The 16,550-nt window shown below is 45.3% G+C and overlaps 1 protein-coding gene across 1 annotated transcript in view; it reads right to left on the bottom strand.

The window, feature by feature from the left end:
• IYD (iodotyrosine deiodinase) overlaps nt 1-10,144 on the bottom strand; it is a 38,571-nt gene extending 28,427 nt beyond the window's left edge. Inside the window, exon 1 of the mRNA XM_012531056.3 lies at nt 9,904-10,144. Coding sequence (XP_012386510.2) covers nt 9,904-10,075 — 172 coding nt within the window. The 5' untranslated portion in view covers nt 10,076-10,144. The remainder of the gene's footprint in view (nt 1-9,903) is intronic.
• Between the last annotated feature and the right edge of the window lie 6,406 nt (nt 10,145-16,550).

Here is a 16,550-nt window from a genome sequence, read left to right as displayed (position 1 = left end):
CGATCATCAGTCTTCTTCTCCCCAGGAATACCCAGTGATGAAGTCATTACTTCTCCAAGTTCCTCCTACTGCCCGATTCCAATCACCCTCAGGTAGCCTCTGTGGCCTGGGCCCCTTGTCTGTACTCCCTTCTCCCTTTTCTACGTAGTTGTGTCACTGTCATCTCTAACACATCCTCAGCTAAGCTCATCATCTTCCCCTCTAACTAGCTCCTCTTCTCCCAGCCATTTACAGCAGTGGCCTTCAGACCCCTGCAGCCTCCAAAGTTTGCACTCTCCTTCTTCTTCCAGATCCAATGCATTGCCAAGACCCATTGGTTTTCCATCAAGGTCACTCTGAGTCAGCCCTTCCCTACATTCCCGCTGCCACCACCATCCAGGCCATCACATCATCATGGCAGAGCTCCCTTGTTTAAGGGGCAAGCTGCTCAGTGGGACATCACTGGAGTTCCAGGTGGGAGTCCTTCCACTGGTCAGAGCAAGAGGCAGCACGGCAGGGTGGCAAGGGGCTGCTCGGCTCTAGTCCTGGGAACAGAACATCAGCTGGACACCCACCCAAGCCTGAGATCAGGACAGCTCGACACACACGCACACATACACACAGCGACACACACATGTACACATACACACATGCACACATATCATCACACATGCTCACACACACACATACACATGCACCACGTGCACACACTCACTTCCACACTTCCAAGTGGCCTCTGGGGACATCACTACCCAGCTGAGAATCACTGAGCATCGTCCTTCCCATGAACTTGGTTCAGACAAGCCAACACAGATTACTGAAGCCTCCTCCCAACCAAGCCCTCCCTGCCAGCCTCCCTTGCCATGTCTCCTTTGCAAGGCCAGCCCTAAACCTGGGTTTCCTTCTTCTGGCCCAATTTCCTTCTTCTCTACCTTCCCACCTCAACTTCTCAGGATCCTTCCCTGGTGTCCATCCTTGCACCTGCACTCATTCTGCTCCTGCTGCCTGAGATGCTACTAACAGCTGCTGTTTACCTCCTAGTGACTCTCCCAGACCCACTGTCCACCTCTGCCTCCATGAGCCTTTTCCTGACTGAACGCACAGTTCCATCTGGTTTGTCTCTTTGCTGCCCATGGTAATGACTTCAAGTCCCACACACATGGAGGCATGGGGACCCAAGGCCACATGGACCCAAGGCAGGGCAAACTAAAACCAAAGTAAGAAGGAAGGAAATAAAAGTTAGAGTGAGATAAATGAAATAGAGAATACAAAAACAATAGTGAGAATCAATGAAACCAGAAGTTGTTTCTTTGAAAAGATCATTAAAATTGACAAACCTTTAGCTAGACAGGCAAAGGAAAAAAGAAAGAAGATGCAAGTAATTAAAATTAGGAATAAAAGGGGGGACATTACCCCACAGAAATAAAAAACAATCATAAAAGGATACTATGAACAACTGTATGCCAACAAATTAGATACCTGAGAAGAAATGGACAAGTGAAACACACAAACTACTTACACTGATTCAAGAAGAAATAGAAGGTATCAACAGAACAATAACTACTAAACAGACTGAATCCATAATCAAAAACCTCCCCACAAAGAAAAGCCCAGGACCAGATGGCTTCAGAGGTGAGTTTTACTGAACATTCTAAGAAGAATTAGCACCAATCCTGCCCAGACTCTTCCAAAAAATTGAAGAAGAGGGAACACTTTCCAACTCATTCAATGAGACCAGCATCACCAAAATACCAAAGCCAGATAGAAATATTGAAAGAAAAGAAAATTACAGACCAATATTCCTTGTGAATACAGATGCAAAAATCCTCAACAATACCGGCAAATTGAATCCAACAACATATTAAAAGAGGTTGAGTGGACATCACCATCCCGGGGTCCACAGGATGGAAAAATAAAATATGGATTAGAGTGGACTTACTGGTATTCTACTATAGAACTATTGTGACTAGTAATGGAAGAAACTGTAGCACTCATCTGGAGAAAGTGGCCATGGTAGTTGCTGAGGGCAGGGTGAGGGAACAGGAGATGAGATGTGGGGGCATTTTCAGGACTTGGAGTTGTCCTAAATGATGTTGCAGGGACAGATGCTGGACATTATATATCCTGCCATAACCCACTGAATGGACTGGGGGAGAGTGTAAACTACAATGTAAACCATTATCCACGTGGTGCAGCAGTGCTCCAAAATGTATTCACCCAATGCAATGAATGTGCCACAATGATGACAGAGGTTGTTGATGTGGGAGGAGTGGGGGGGGGGGAGTGCGGGGTATGTGGGAACCTCTTATATTGTTTAATGTAACATTTTTTGTGATCTATGTGTCTTTATTTATTTATTTTTTTTGATCTATGTGTCTTTAGAAAAAAAGATAATATAATAATTATTTAATTTTTTAAAAAAGAATTACATACCACGATCAAGAGAAATTTATCCCAAGTATGCAGGGATAGTTCAGCAAAAGAAAATCAAGAACCAGCAAGATGGCGGCAGAGTGAGCAGCTCCTAGACTCAGCTCCTGCAACTGGGAGTTAGTAAATACCCAGAGCTCTCTGGAGCTAGCTGAAGCCCCTGTTTAGGGACTCCAGGAGACCAGAAGAGCACACTGCAGCATCCTTGAAGGAATGGAAGGTGAAGACTGCCCATCTGCAGAGAAGATTTGTAATTAGAGTGCTCCACACCATGGAGCCAGTGCCCATCCTGCACTGGAGGCACAAGCTGCCTTGGGAGCTGTTCCACAGCTGGAACTGAAAGTTCCACTTCCCAAAAATGGGGGAGGAAGAGACGGTTGGGCACCAACATCAGCTACTGAAGAGTAAATTCAGCAGGCTAAAGTATAATCCTTAGAACAGCTAAAATTTGAGACTGTCCACATCAGAAAGAGACCAGACGCCACCATCTTAACTCCACACCTAGCCTAGGGGATGTGGGGCAGACTAAGAATCCCAGTGCTGGTGGGAACTGACTTCATTCCATACAGGTCAGATTGCAGGTCTAGCTTAAGCCCCAGCCCCACTTCTGGGAGGGAGGAAGCTGGGGAGACATATGCCAGCCTCTCTGGGAAATTACCAGCCAAGCCATGGAGGCTGGAGATTATCCTACTTTGGCAGCACACACCACCCCAGGAGCTATTCTCTGGCTGGAATTGGAAGCTCCATTTCCCAAAAACAGGGGAGGAGGATATGGTTGGCCACCAATTTCAGATACTGATTAGTAGACTCAGCAGGCTAAAGTATAACCCTACGAACAGCTAAAGTTTGAATCTATCCATGTCAGAAAGAGGCCAATGGCCACCATTTTGACTCTGCCCCCAGGATGAGGGGAAGCTGGGCAGACCAAAGATCTCAATGACAGTAGGAACTGGTTTCTTTCACCCAGATCAGCCTGCAGCCCTAGCCTAGGCATCAACCCCTCCTCTGGCAGGGAGGAGGCTGGCTGGCTCTGCACAAGCCTATCCAGGTAACTACAGGTACCTTTGGCTGGCACAGATTGAATAATCAGAAGTCTATAGGGTCATCTTGGACCTGCACTTCAGAGATGGCTGCTCACACCTGCAGCTCCATCCCTGCTCCAGGCAGGGGAGAAAGGGGTGGAAAGCTTCATCAGTCTCTCCGGGCAACTACAGTCTAGCCCTGCATGACTTGGATTGTTCCACACAGCTGTGACTCTGTCCAAACCCCTGGCAAAGGAGAAAGTTGGAAGAAGCTTCATCGATCCCTGGAGCAAGGAGGGCAGCTAAAGCCTCCACAGCTTATTGCACCAACTACATCCTTGGGTCCTACTGCAGAACCAGCAAGGGAGAAAGGGCAAGAAGCCCTAAACTAAAGAGAAAAACTGCACACAGAATAAATACTCTCGTAAGCCAGATGCCAAGACACCAACAAAAAATTACAATCCACACCAAGAAATAGTAAGTTATGGTCTAGTTAAAGGCACAAGATGACGTAAAGGAGTTGAGACAACTAATCATAGACATTCAAACAAATCTCCTTAATAAAATCAATGAGATGGCTAAAGAGATTAAGGATATTAAGAAGACACTGGATGAGTGCAAAGAAGAATTTGAAAGCATACACAGAAAAACAGCAGATCTTATGGGAATGAAAGGTGCAATAAATGAAATTTTCAAAACATTGGAATCATATAATAGCAGATTTGAGGAGGCAGAAGAAAGGATTGGTGAGCTTAAAGAAATGGCCTCTGACAGTAAACATACAAAAGGACAAATAAAGAAAAGAATGGAAAAAATTGAACAAGGTCTCAGGGAACTAAATGACAGCAAAAGGCATAAAAACATATGTGTCATGGGTGTCCCAGCAGGAGAAGAGAAGGGAAAAGGGGCAGAAGGAATATCTGAAGAAATAATGGTAGAAAATTTCCCAACTCTATTGAAGGACATAGATATCCATGTCCAAGAAGCACAATGTACTACCATCCAAAAAAAATCTGAATAGACCAACTCTGAGACACATACTCATCAGAATGTCAAATGTCAAAGACAAAGAGAGAATTCTGAGAACAGCAAGAGAAAAGCAATGCATAATATATAACAGATATCCAATAAGATTAAGTGCTGATTTCTCACCAGAAACCATGGAGGCAAGAAGACAGTTACATAATATGTTTAAGATATGACAAGAGAAAAACTTCCAGCTAAGAATCTAATATCCAGCAAGACTGTCTTTCAAAAATGAGTGATGGGAAGTGGCTGTGGCTTAATCAGTTGGACTCCCATTTACCACATGGGAAGCCCTGGGTTCATATCCTGGGGCCTCCTTGTGAAGGCAGGCTCGCCCACACACTGCAAAGAGCCACCCAGCCCACAAATGCCATGGACAGCCAACTCAGCAAGGTGATGCAACAACAAAAAAGGGGGGAGACAAGCAAAAACACAGAAGAGCGTGCAGCGATTGGACACAGAGAGCAGACAGCAAGCAAGCTGCAAGGGGGCGGAGGGGAAATAAAATAAATAAATACAGACACAGAAGAACGCACAGCAAATGGGCAGAGAGCAGACAGCATACAAAAAAAAAAGAAAGCCACAAAGGAGGGGGGATAAAAAAATGAGGGCGAAATTAGAATATACACAGATAAACAGAAACTGAGAGAATTTCTAACCAAGGGACCAGATTTTCAGGAAATGCTAAAGGGTGTGCTAGAGCCTGAAAAGAAAAGACAGGAGATAGAGGCCTGGAAGAAAGTCTAGAAATGAAGATTATATCAATAAAAGTAACTAAAAATGTCAAAAGAGTGATGAAAATAGAATATGGCAGATAAAACTTAAATAGTCAGGAATAATCTTAACCAACAATGTAAAGCACTTGTTTTCAGAAAACTGCAACTCAATGTTAAAAGAAATTTTTAAAAGACCTAAATAACTGGAAGAACATTCCATGCTCATGGATTAGAAGACCAAATATCATTAAAATGTCAATCTACATAAATTGATATACAGATTCAATGCAATCCTGATAAAAATTCTAACAGCATTTTTTTAAAAATTGAAAGCACAATTATCAAATTTATTTGGAAGGGTAAGGGGTCCTGAATAACCAGAAACATCTTTAAAAGGAAAAGTAAACCTTCATCTCCAGACTTTACATCAAATTAGCTAGCTATAGTGGTAAAAACCACATGGTACTGGCATAAAGACAGACACATAAACCAATGGAACCAAATTTATGTATCAGAAACAGATCCTCACATGTATGGTCAAGTGATTTATGACTAGCCTGTCAAACACACACAGCTTGGGCAAAACAGTCCATTCAACAAATGGTGCTGAAAGAACTGGATATCCACACCCAAAAGAAGGAAGAGGACCCCTATTTCAACCTAACCCAAAAATTCACTCAAAATGGATCAAAAGCCTAAAAATAAAAGCAAGAACCACAAAGCTTCTAGAAAAAATTGTAGGAAAATATCTTCAAGACCTGGTGGTAGGTGGTGGATTCTTAAAGGAGATAATAGGAGGACTGAGATGGACTATGATGTTTAATGTAAGTAGAAGTTTTAATCAGCTTTACTGTAAAAGTGTGGAAATACATAGAGTGGATTGTAGCAAGAAATAACAGCTGGTTTATAAATGGGGATGTGGCTGAAAATGGTAGTCTAGGTATGTAAATTCCAATTGACAGAATACTAGAGAATAATCTAGGAACAGGATAGCACAGTAAACCAAGAGATGGATGAGAATTGTGGCTGATAGTACAGATGCAAGAGTGTCCTTTGTGATCTAGAGCAAATGTACATCACTACTGCAGGGTGGTGGGAATGTGGAGAGCATGGGAAAAATACATGACCTATGGAATGTGGTTAGCAGTAATGATATAATATTCTTGCATCTATGCCAAAGATATACTGTGTTGATAATGAGGCAGTATGGAAAATGTGTACCAAAAATATACTGTAGATGTGATAACAATCAAATGATATTATCTTATCTATAACAAATATTCCACCATAGTGTAGTGTATTGATAGAGGAGTGTTGTTTGGGAATTCTGCACATGTACATAATTGTTTTATAAATGTACAACTTCTGTCATAAAAAAATATATTTAAATAATAATAGGATGGGTTTGGGGGGAAATACACCATATGTAAGATAAGGACTACAATTAGTAGTAAGATTTTGACAGTATCCTTTCATAATTTGTAAGAAAATTCTCATGACAATGCAAGGTGTTGGTGGAGGGTTGATGTATGGGACCCCTGTATGATGTTATGCATGTTTGCTTTCTAAGTTCACAATTTTTACTATACACTTATTGTTTATGTATGTTCATATATAAATGCTATAAAGATAATAATAATAGGGTGGGTTGGGGGAAAATACTTTGGTTAGTAGTAATATTTTGAAAATGCTGTTTAATCATTAATTAAAAATGTTCAACAACAATGCAAGGTATTGGTGGTAGGGTGCATTATGAGAGTCCTTATGATGTTATATATGTTTTTTAAGTTCACAACTACTACTATGTACTTATTGTTTATGTGTGTTTATGTATGAGTGATATACTTCAATAAATTAAAAAAGAAAATAAGAAAATCAATTAATGTAATGCACCACATTAATAAAATGAAAGGGGAAAAGCATATGATCATTTCAATTGATGCAGAAGAGGCATTTGAGAAAATTCAGCACCCTTCCTGGTAAAAACCCTGATAATGCTAGGAATGGAAAGACATACCCTTAACATGATAAATGGCATATATGAAAAACCCACAGCTAACTTCATGCTCAGTGGTGAAAGACTGAAACTTTCCTCCTAAGATCAGGAAGAAGACAAACTAGTTAAAAGACTGCCTGCACTATCACTCAACATTGTACTAGAAATTCCAGCCAGATCAATTAAGTCAGGAAAAGAAATAAATGAAATTCAAATAGGACAATTACTATTGCAGATGACATGATTCCCTACACAGAGAATCCTGGAAAATCCACAATAAAAAAGCTACTAGAGCTAATTAAAAAATTCAGCAACATGGCAGGATACAAGATCAACACTCAAAAATCAATAGTGTTTCTATACACCAGTAATGAACAGTCTGAAGAGGAAACCAAGACATTTCATTTAAAATAGCAACTAAAATTATTAAATATCTCAGGAAAAACTTAACCAAGGATGTACAGAATGTATGCACAGAAAACTACAAAACATTGCCAAAAGAAATTTAAGTAATAGAAGGACATTCCATGTTGATGCATTGGAAGATTAAATATTGTTGAGATGTCAAGTCTACCTAAAGTAATATAGACATCAAATGCAATTCCAATCAAAATTCCAACAGACTTCTTCACAGACATGAAAAAGCCAATCATCAAATTCATATGGACAAGGAAGGGGTCCCAAATAGCCAAACCCATCTTCAAGAAAAAGAACAAAGTTAAAACTTACTACAAAGCTACAGTCATCATGGTACTGGACAAGGACAGACAAAGAGACCAAGGGAATTGAACTGAGAGTTCAGAAATAAACTCTCATACCTTTAGCCAACTGATCTTTGACAAGGGTGCCAAGTCCACACAACTGGGAAAAAATAATCTCTTCAACAAATGGTGCTGGGAGAACTGGATATCCACATGCAAAAGAACAAAGGTGGACCCTTGCCTCATACCATACACAAAAAATTAAATAAAAATGGCTAAATATAAGAATCCAAACTATAATACTCCTAGAAGAAAGCATAGAATAAAATCTTCAGGACCTTGTGTTAGGCAGTGATTTCTTAGACATCACACCAGAAGCACACGCAACAAAAGAAAAAACAGAAATGGGGCTTAATCAAAATTGAAAACTTTTGTACATGAAAGGTCTTTATATATGTGAAAGTGAAAGTGAATGGGAGAAAATATTTGGAAACCATGTAACTGATAAGGGTTTAATATCCAGAATATATAAAGAACTGCTACTATTCAAGAAAAGACAACCCAATTTTAAAATAGGGAAAAGACCAAATAGACATCTCTGAAAAGAAGATATACTCCTGGTAAATAAATCCATGAAAAGATGCTCGACATCATTAGCCATCAGAGAAATGCAAATCAAAGTCACAATAGATAACACCTCATGCCCACTAGAATGGCTACTATTAAAAAATGGAAAACCACAAGTATTGGAGAGGATGTGGAGAAATAGGGACGCTCATTCATTGTTGGTGGGAATGTAAAATGGTGCAGTCACTGTGGAAAACAGTTTGGCAGTTCCTCAGAAATGTGAGTATGGAATTATCATATGACCTGCAATTCCATGTCACAGTATATCCCCAAAGGAATTAAAAGCAGGGACTCAAGCAGGTATTTTCACAATGATGTTCATAACGGCATTATTTACAATTGCCAAAAGGTGGAAGCAACCCCAGTGTCCATCAACAGATGAATGCACAAATAAAATGTTGTCAATACATACAATGGAATATGATTTGGCTGTTAAAAGGAAGGAAGTCCAGGGGAGTGGATGTGGCTCAAGCAGTTAAGCAGCTCCCTACCACATGGGAGGTTCCAGGTTCAGTTTCTGGAGCCTCCTAAAGAAAACAAGCAAAAACAACAAGCAAATGAACGAGCAATCAAATGAGCAAACAGACAAGGGAGCCAACTTGGGAAAGCCAACTCAGGGGAGCTGATGTGGCTCAGTGGTTGAGCACCAGCCTCCCGCATACAAGGTCCCGGGTTCAATCCCTGGTCTCAGTACCTCAAAAAAAAAAAAAAGTCCATTTCCATGGGACTACATGGATGAACCTGAAGGACATCAGATTGAGTGAAAAAAAAAAAAAAAAGGACACAAGAGGACAAATGCTCAAATGCTGTGCAATCTCATACGGGGCAATTTTAGATTGTATATAAAACAAAAAACACACCATAGACATAGAGTCGTACAACACAAAGAGAGAACTCAATGTAAACAGTGGGCTCAAGTTAATAGCATAATTGTAATAATATTGCTTCATCAACCATAACGAAAGTGCCACACTAATGCAAAGGGTTCATAAGAGGGAAAACTGTGCGTCTGAGAAGGGCGTGTAAGGGAACTTTCAGCTGGAGTGTTCTGTAAACCTACAGCTTCTTGAATAAAATGAATGTTTTTAATTAAAAAAAAAATAAACCGCTCACCCCTGCCACTGCCAGTCCAGTGCGACTCTGCAGAAGGATTTCAAAAGCCAAAGCAGTATTGGAGGCAGGAGGAAACTTCCAGCCTTTAACAGCTCTTACACGGAATGTGCAGGAACCAAGGTGGGCTCGTCCCAGCAGGCGACAAACTACCCACCTGAGAGGAACAAGTCCCTTCGCACAGCACAGAGGAGGGACTGACCTGCATGGGTGCCTCCCTCCCCTCACCCCCCACCATCCACCTACACCCCTAACAGCGCTGCGTGGACGAGCCGGCCAGCACGGCAGGGCGTTACCTTCTTCCTCCGGGGGAAGGTCTGAGCTGTCTTTTAAGTCTTCATCCACCCAGGGTCGGGGCTGGGCTCTGGGCTCCCCCTTCCTCCTCTCGCTGCTCCTCCCAGGAATTTTAAAGATCCACACCACCAAGATGCAGACGACGGCCGCCAGGACGGGGGTGAGAGCCAGCATGCTGGCAAGAAGGAGCCGCTGCACCTTCTCCCCGGGTATTTAAGCAACGGAGACCGGTCGGGAATGCTGGGAGGTGGAGGAAGGGCGCACGACCGTGCCAGAGGCCGGGGACCCAGGGCAGACCTCGCCAGGCCCGTGAGGACTTTGCAAAGGAGCAAAGATCACACACAGCACGTGGTATAACTGTGGGCTTGCTCCGAGCGTTTTCTAACAATCAATCCAGTGTTCCACAGCCCCTGCTCTAAGAGCAGTGGGTCATCAACCTCCTGCCGCTGGAATCACCTGGAGAACCTGCTCTGAAAAGAGCACCTCGCCGGCCGCCAGCTCAGAGCTGGGCCCCGCAAACGTCAGGAGAAAGGCCTGGTGGCCTGCGGTGTCAAGAAGCGTGCTTGGGAAACGCTGGCCCAGGCTTGGGTGTTTTCCAAGTATTGTTATTTTTAATGACACCTGGAAATATGAACCCGCACATGGAGTGAAGAAATTCTCATGTTTCGCACGAGAGAAAACTTAAGTCCAGGAAAAGTGGGGCAAAGGAGTTAAAATGACGATTTGTTGAATTGATACTTGCTACCTAGTTGTTTGTTTGCTTGTTTCGAAGCCAAGGTATCAAAGTCTGTTTGCTGTGAGCATTTTTTTCCCTCACTCCCCATGCTGGGTGCCAGTTGCTGTGATCAGCTCACAATAGGTTGGGTCAAAAGGAAGGCGATACAGAACTTTACAAAATAACGGGACAGAGAGATAGACACAAGAGAGGAGATAAAGCTGGCACCAGGAGACTCACAGCTTCTGGAACTCAGAGCCTCAACTCTAGTTTCCACCTCGTATTTATTGGAAACTACCGAGCAGCTGTTGGCTATCAGAACTGCAACATCATCTAAAATAATAGGGAACAACTGCAACATCTACAATAGAACAGGTGTAACATTTACAATAAGGAACAGGTAAGCCAGTTTCCCACAACCTATGTATAGTATGATTCCATTGGTGGAAAACAGAAAGGAAAATAATATATGTGTCTGTGCTATTTGGTCATAATGTTCATCATAGACCTTTAATTTAATACGCTATAATATTTTTTAAGCGGCTCTGTTAGGACTTCTCTGAGCTAGGTTTGCAACTTCTAAGGAGTCTATATTTATTTCAAATGAAAAGGGGAAAAAATGTGGTTACTTGTTTTGGAGAAATATGGCAACTGGACAGTTGGGGGACAAGGGTGAGAGGCGGAACTTCCATTGTATAATAGTCCCCAATTTTTGAATTTTAAACCATTATATCTATATTACTTATTCCAAAAAATAAAATATATTTTAATAGTCCTTTCTGTGATGGTGGGAAAAGAAGACTCTTGTCCTGGATTGCTTGGCTCAGGGCAGAGAAGGAAGGATAAGGTGAGGCATTCAACACATATTTTTGAGAAACCATGTGAAAGGATTTGCTTTCGATGCTAGAGATGACGTGGCAGGAAGAGCAGACATAGAGCATGCTTCCTGGAGCCACAGGCGAAAGGGACACAAACAGGATCAAATCTCCAATGCATGCCACATCTTGACTTCCATGGGAACTGCTGAAGAGGGCAACATGGCCAAGCATGGGTCTCCTGTGGAAGGAATGTTGGGGCAGATGTTGGAACTCTGGGGAGACCTCACTTAAGCCGAGCAGGAGGAAAGAGCCTTAAAGGAAGGGGTAGTCATTCAGATGAAGCCTGAGCACTGGAAGGAGCTGGCACCTATGGGGGTTGGGAGGAAGTCTGCACTGGGCATGGCAAAGAGGAGGGTGCTTGCTGGATCATGCAGGTCTGTGTAGGTCGTGAGTAATGTGGGAGGGGACGACAGGCCAGCCAGAGCTGATGTTGTTGAGTGCTGCCCAGGTGGTGTTCTGTTCTCTTCTGAGCACTTGATGCTCTCAACCCCACGTGCCACCCACCAGCTCCATGCCACAGGTCCATTATCACCTCCATTGCTTGAATGAGGAAAATGAAGCCTGTGTGCCCAAGGCCAGGCAGTCCGTGCCCAGAGCCTGTGCTTTTGATTCTGGTGCAATATGTTTCTCCCAGGTTAATGCATTGAAAAGACCATGGCATTAGAGGGAAGAGTCAGGTGAGGGTGGGAATGGACATAGCAGTGGACAAGCCACTATCCTAGCGGAGGCAGGAAGTGATGGCAGCCTGAGCTGGCTGGTGGAGGAGATGCAGACCACCATGAATCGGCTGCACATTTGGATGGTGCAGTCCATGGGACTTGCTGGTGAACTGGTCATGGAGGGTGTAGCAGTTTGATACGGCTCATGAATTCCAAAAATAGACATTGGATTATGTTTGTAAACTGGTCTCTACCTGGGCGTGATTAAATTATGATTAGGGCTTTGATTGGGCCACGTCATTAGGGCATTGAGTCCCTGCCCCTTGGTGGGTGGAGACTTAGAGATAAAAGACATGGCAAAGGACAGAGTTGGAGTTTTTGATGTTGGAGTCTTGAGCTGGAGCCCGGGAAGTAAGCACACAGAGGATCTTGGTTGTGAGGAAAGAGAAAGCCCTGGGAAGAGAGACAGAGCCGCTACCTGATAGTCTATAGCTGACCTTGTGGAGAGAGGCAAAGCCTAGAGAGCCTCATAGTCTATAGCTGACCTCTGGAGAAAACAGAGGAGCTGAGCCCAGAGAGAAATGAACTCTGAGAAGACAGGAACCAGGAAGCCTGAGCCCTGGCAGACGTCAGCAGCCATCCCGCTCCAATATGTGGCAAAAGACTTTGGTGAGGGAAGTAACTTATGCTTTATGGCCTGGTAACTGCAAATTTCTGCCCCAAATAAATACTCTTTATAAAAACCAACCAATTTCTGGCATTTTGCATCAGCACCTCTTTGGCTGACTAATACAGAGGGCAAGAAAGACAGAGGTGTTGGTGATTTCTAGGTTTTCAGTGTGCAGTTCAAGATGGATTTGGGGCAAATGGCAGAGAAGCAGCTCTGGGGAGCTGTGAGTGGCGGAGGGAGGAGTCGAACGTCCAGTTCTTTACCCAGTAGATGGGGTCATCTTTCCACCATGCAAATGGAAATCACAAGTAAGGAGTAGGCTTGACAGCTCCAGAGCTCGGAGGAGAAGGCAGGGACCACACGTGCACAGCTGGAGGGTAGACAAGGTGGGGACCACACGTGCACAGCTGAAGGGTAGAGAAGGCAGGGACCACATGTGCACAGCTGGAGGGTAGAGAAAGCGGGGACCACACGTGTACAGCTGGAGGTTAGTGAAGGCGGGGACCACACGTGCACAGCTGGAGGGTAGGGAAGGCGGGGACCACACGTGCACAGCTGGAGGTTGGAGAAGGCGGGGACCACACGTGCACAACTGAAGGGTAGAGAAGGCAGGGACCACACGTGCACAGCTGGAGGGTAGAGAAAGCGGGGACCACACGTGTACAGCTGGAGGTTAGTGAAGGCGGGGACCACACGTGCACAGCTGGAGGGTAGGGAAGGCGGGGACCACACGTGCACAGCTGGAGGTTGGAGAAGGCGGGGACCACACGTGCACAACTGAAGGGTAGAGAAGGCAGGGACCACACGTGCACAGCTGGAGGGTAGAGAAAGCGGGGACCACACGTGTACAGCTGGAGGTTAGTGAAGGCGGGGACCACACGTGCACAGCTGGAGGGTAGGGAAGGCGGGGACCACACGTGCACAGCTGGAGGTTGGAGAAGGCGGGGACCACACGTGCACAGCTGGAGGGTAGAGAAGGCGGGGACCACACGTGCACAGCTGCAGGGTAGACAAGGCTGGACCACATGTGCACAGCTGGAGGGTAGAGAAGGCGGGGACCACACGTGCACAGCTGGAGGGTAGAGAAGGCAGGGACCACACGTGCACAGCTGCAGGGTAGAGAAGGCAGGGACCACACGTGCACAGCTGGAGGGTAGACAAGGCGGGGACCACACGTGCACAGCTGGAGGGTAGACAAGGCGGGGACCACATGTGCACAGCTGGAGGGTAATAGCACGTGACGGTAACTAGGGCTGGGAATGGAGCACAGGTTCTGCAGGGAATGTCTGGGGAAACAGAGAAGCTGGTCCAAGACTGAGCCATGAGGAGCACTGAGGGGGGCAGGTGACAGGAGCCTAGGTGACCAGCAGGTGCGTGGAGAACACCTGAGAACCAGGAGCTGGTTGGGGAATGGATGGCGGAAGGTAGAGGCTTCCCCTGGCTTTGGAGGAACAGAGAAAAGGGGTTTAAGAGTAGGCACAGCACAGAGGAGAAGTAGGCGTTGTTACCAGTTAAAGGTGAGAGGAGCAGACGGTGGAAGGAGCTGAAGCAGGTAATGGGGGGATATGCCCAAACCCCACTCTAATACCCAAGCTCCGGGCAGGGTGGTTCCAGCCAAGAGCAGCCTTCCTAGGGCCCCTGTCCTTAGATTTCCACAGAACATTCCCCTTTCACTCCATGAGAAGTCCTGCCACACGCACCCAAGCCAGCCCGGGGAGTCTTCACAGTCTTTTACCACCAAAACGGTCTTCACAGGCCTCCCCGTCACCCAAAAGTCAAAAGAGTAAAACTCTTCATAGTCACCCCCGAGCATTGTGGTGCCAGCTTCTGATGATCCTGGTGCTGCCTTAGAAGCAGGGCTCGTGTGGGGACACAGGGGTGCCATGCTGATGTCAGCTCACTTTTCCCTCTCCAGGTTAGGAGAGGGGAACGAGTGCTAAGGGCAGGTGTGCTGGAGGGTGACCCGAGATACTTTCAGCCTGTTTTTCTTTTTAAGATTTATTTTTATTCATTTTCTCCTCCCCTCTCCGTTCCCCCCATTTTCTGCTCTCGTTGTCCATTCGCTGTGTGTTCTTCTGGGTCTGCTTGTATTCTCATTAGGTGGCTCCAGGAACCAATCCTGGGACCTTCCAGAGTGGGAGAGAGGCAATTTCCCCCTTGCGCCAACTCAGCTCCCTGTACTGCTGTATTTCCTCTCCTCTGTGTGTCTTGTTGCATCATCTTGCTGTGCCAGCTCTCCACATCGGCCGGCACCCCTGCATGGGGTGGCATTCCAGTGTGAGCCGGCACTCCGTGTGGGCCAGCTCACCGCATGGGTCAGCTTGCCCTCACCAGGAAGGCCTGGGCAAAGAACCCTGGACCTCCTAAATGGTAGCCAGTGTGCTGGCATCAAGCAGAGGCATCAGGGCACTGGTCTTGTCTTGCTGGATTCCTTAGAGCTCCTGGTTGTCTTAGGCAACTGGCCTCTCTGTCTGGCTCATCTCCATGGGAACTGCCTCAGTGTCCCCATTTCCCTGTGTCCCCCAAGCCCAAGCCATATGGGGCCTTCCTGGGCTGCTGGCCCATCCTTAACCCATCTCCATGCCTCCTTTGAGTGATTCATCATCTCTTGGGACATTGTCCTTTGACTTGAGAGCCTCGGGGTGGAGCTGCAGGGTGGAGGGTGATGTGCATGGGTATCTCAGGTCTCTCACTTTCTACTTTGTGTCCATATTATCTGAATTTTTACAACTAGCATGCACTACATTGTAACTGAAAAATAATTTTTTAAAGTCCATTATAATACAGTATGATGAGTGCTGCAATAGTGTACACACGGGCCCCTGATCCAATCTGAGATGGATCAGAGACTCCAGGGTGGGCCCAGCAATCTGTGTTTCAATAAGTCTCCCAGGAGATTCTGATGAAGGCTAAAGCTCGAGAACCAATGGGCTTGAGGAAAAGTTCTCTCCTCTTATCCCTGTCTTAGCCCCAAATGCCAATTCTCCAATCCTAAGCTGAGTCCAGAAGAAGAAAGTATTCTCAACAGCAAATATTCATTGAAACGTTTTCCTCCGTGGTGTCTCAAAAAGGCACAGTATCTTGGCTGTGATAAACTCCCAGTAAATAAAAATTCAAAGTTTTAAGAATGAAATGATACTGTGAAAACCATATTAGGGGAAGTGGATGTAATTCAAGTGGTTGAGCACCTGCTTCCTATGTATGAGGTCCCGGGCTCAATCCCCAGTACCTCCTAAAAACAAACAAAAAAAGCCAACTCTCATTGACGAATGGATGCTGCTCGAGTGGTTGAGCACCTGCCTCCCTCCTACGAGGTCCCAGGTTCAATCCCCAATACCTCCTAAAATTAAAAACTGTATTGAGGAAGAGTAATCTGGCCACAAAGACAGGGGCCCATAGAGGCTGGAGAAGGCCAAGTAGAGACCCGCTCTGCGCTTCAGATGAGAGCAAGTGTGGGAAGGAACGTGTGGCTATGGAAAGAAGGATGGTTCCATAGAACCCAGTGGAGGTATAGAGTCCTCAAGCAAATCACACCTTCCACTTCTTCCTTTACCTGCCTCCTTACTCGCCCTGGGGACAAAGTTTGGTTCTCACAGGCTCGGCGTGTCCCGTACTCCAATGAGCACTGGAGGTAGCCAGCCATGCGTCCCTGGAAGGAGAGGCTCTTCCCTGGAAAGGGCTCTCAAGAACGCAAACGCTGGCCTCAGACTAGGGTTATTCAAGAGTG

The sequence above is a fragment of the Dasypus novemcinctus genome, chromosome 28 (genome assembly GCF_030445035.2).
Source record: "Dasypus novemcinctus isolate mDasNov1 chromosome 28, mDasNov1.1.hap2, whole genome shotgun sequence".
Taxonomy (NCBI): domain Eukaryota; kingdom Metazoa; phylum Chordata; class Mammalia; order Cingulata; family Dasypodidae; genus Dasypus; species Dasypus novemcinctus.
The sequence above is the reverse complement of the archived record's forward strand: the minus strand, read 5'-3'. Positions and strand labels throughout refer to the sequence as shown.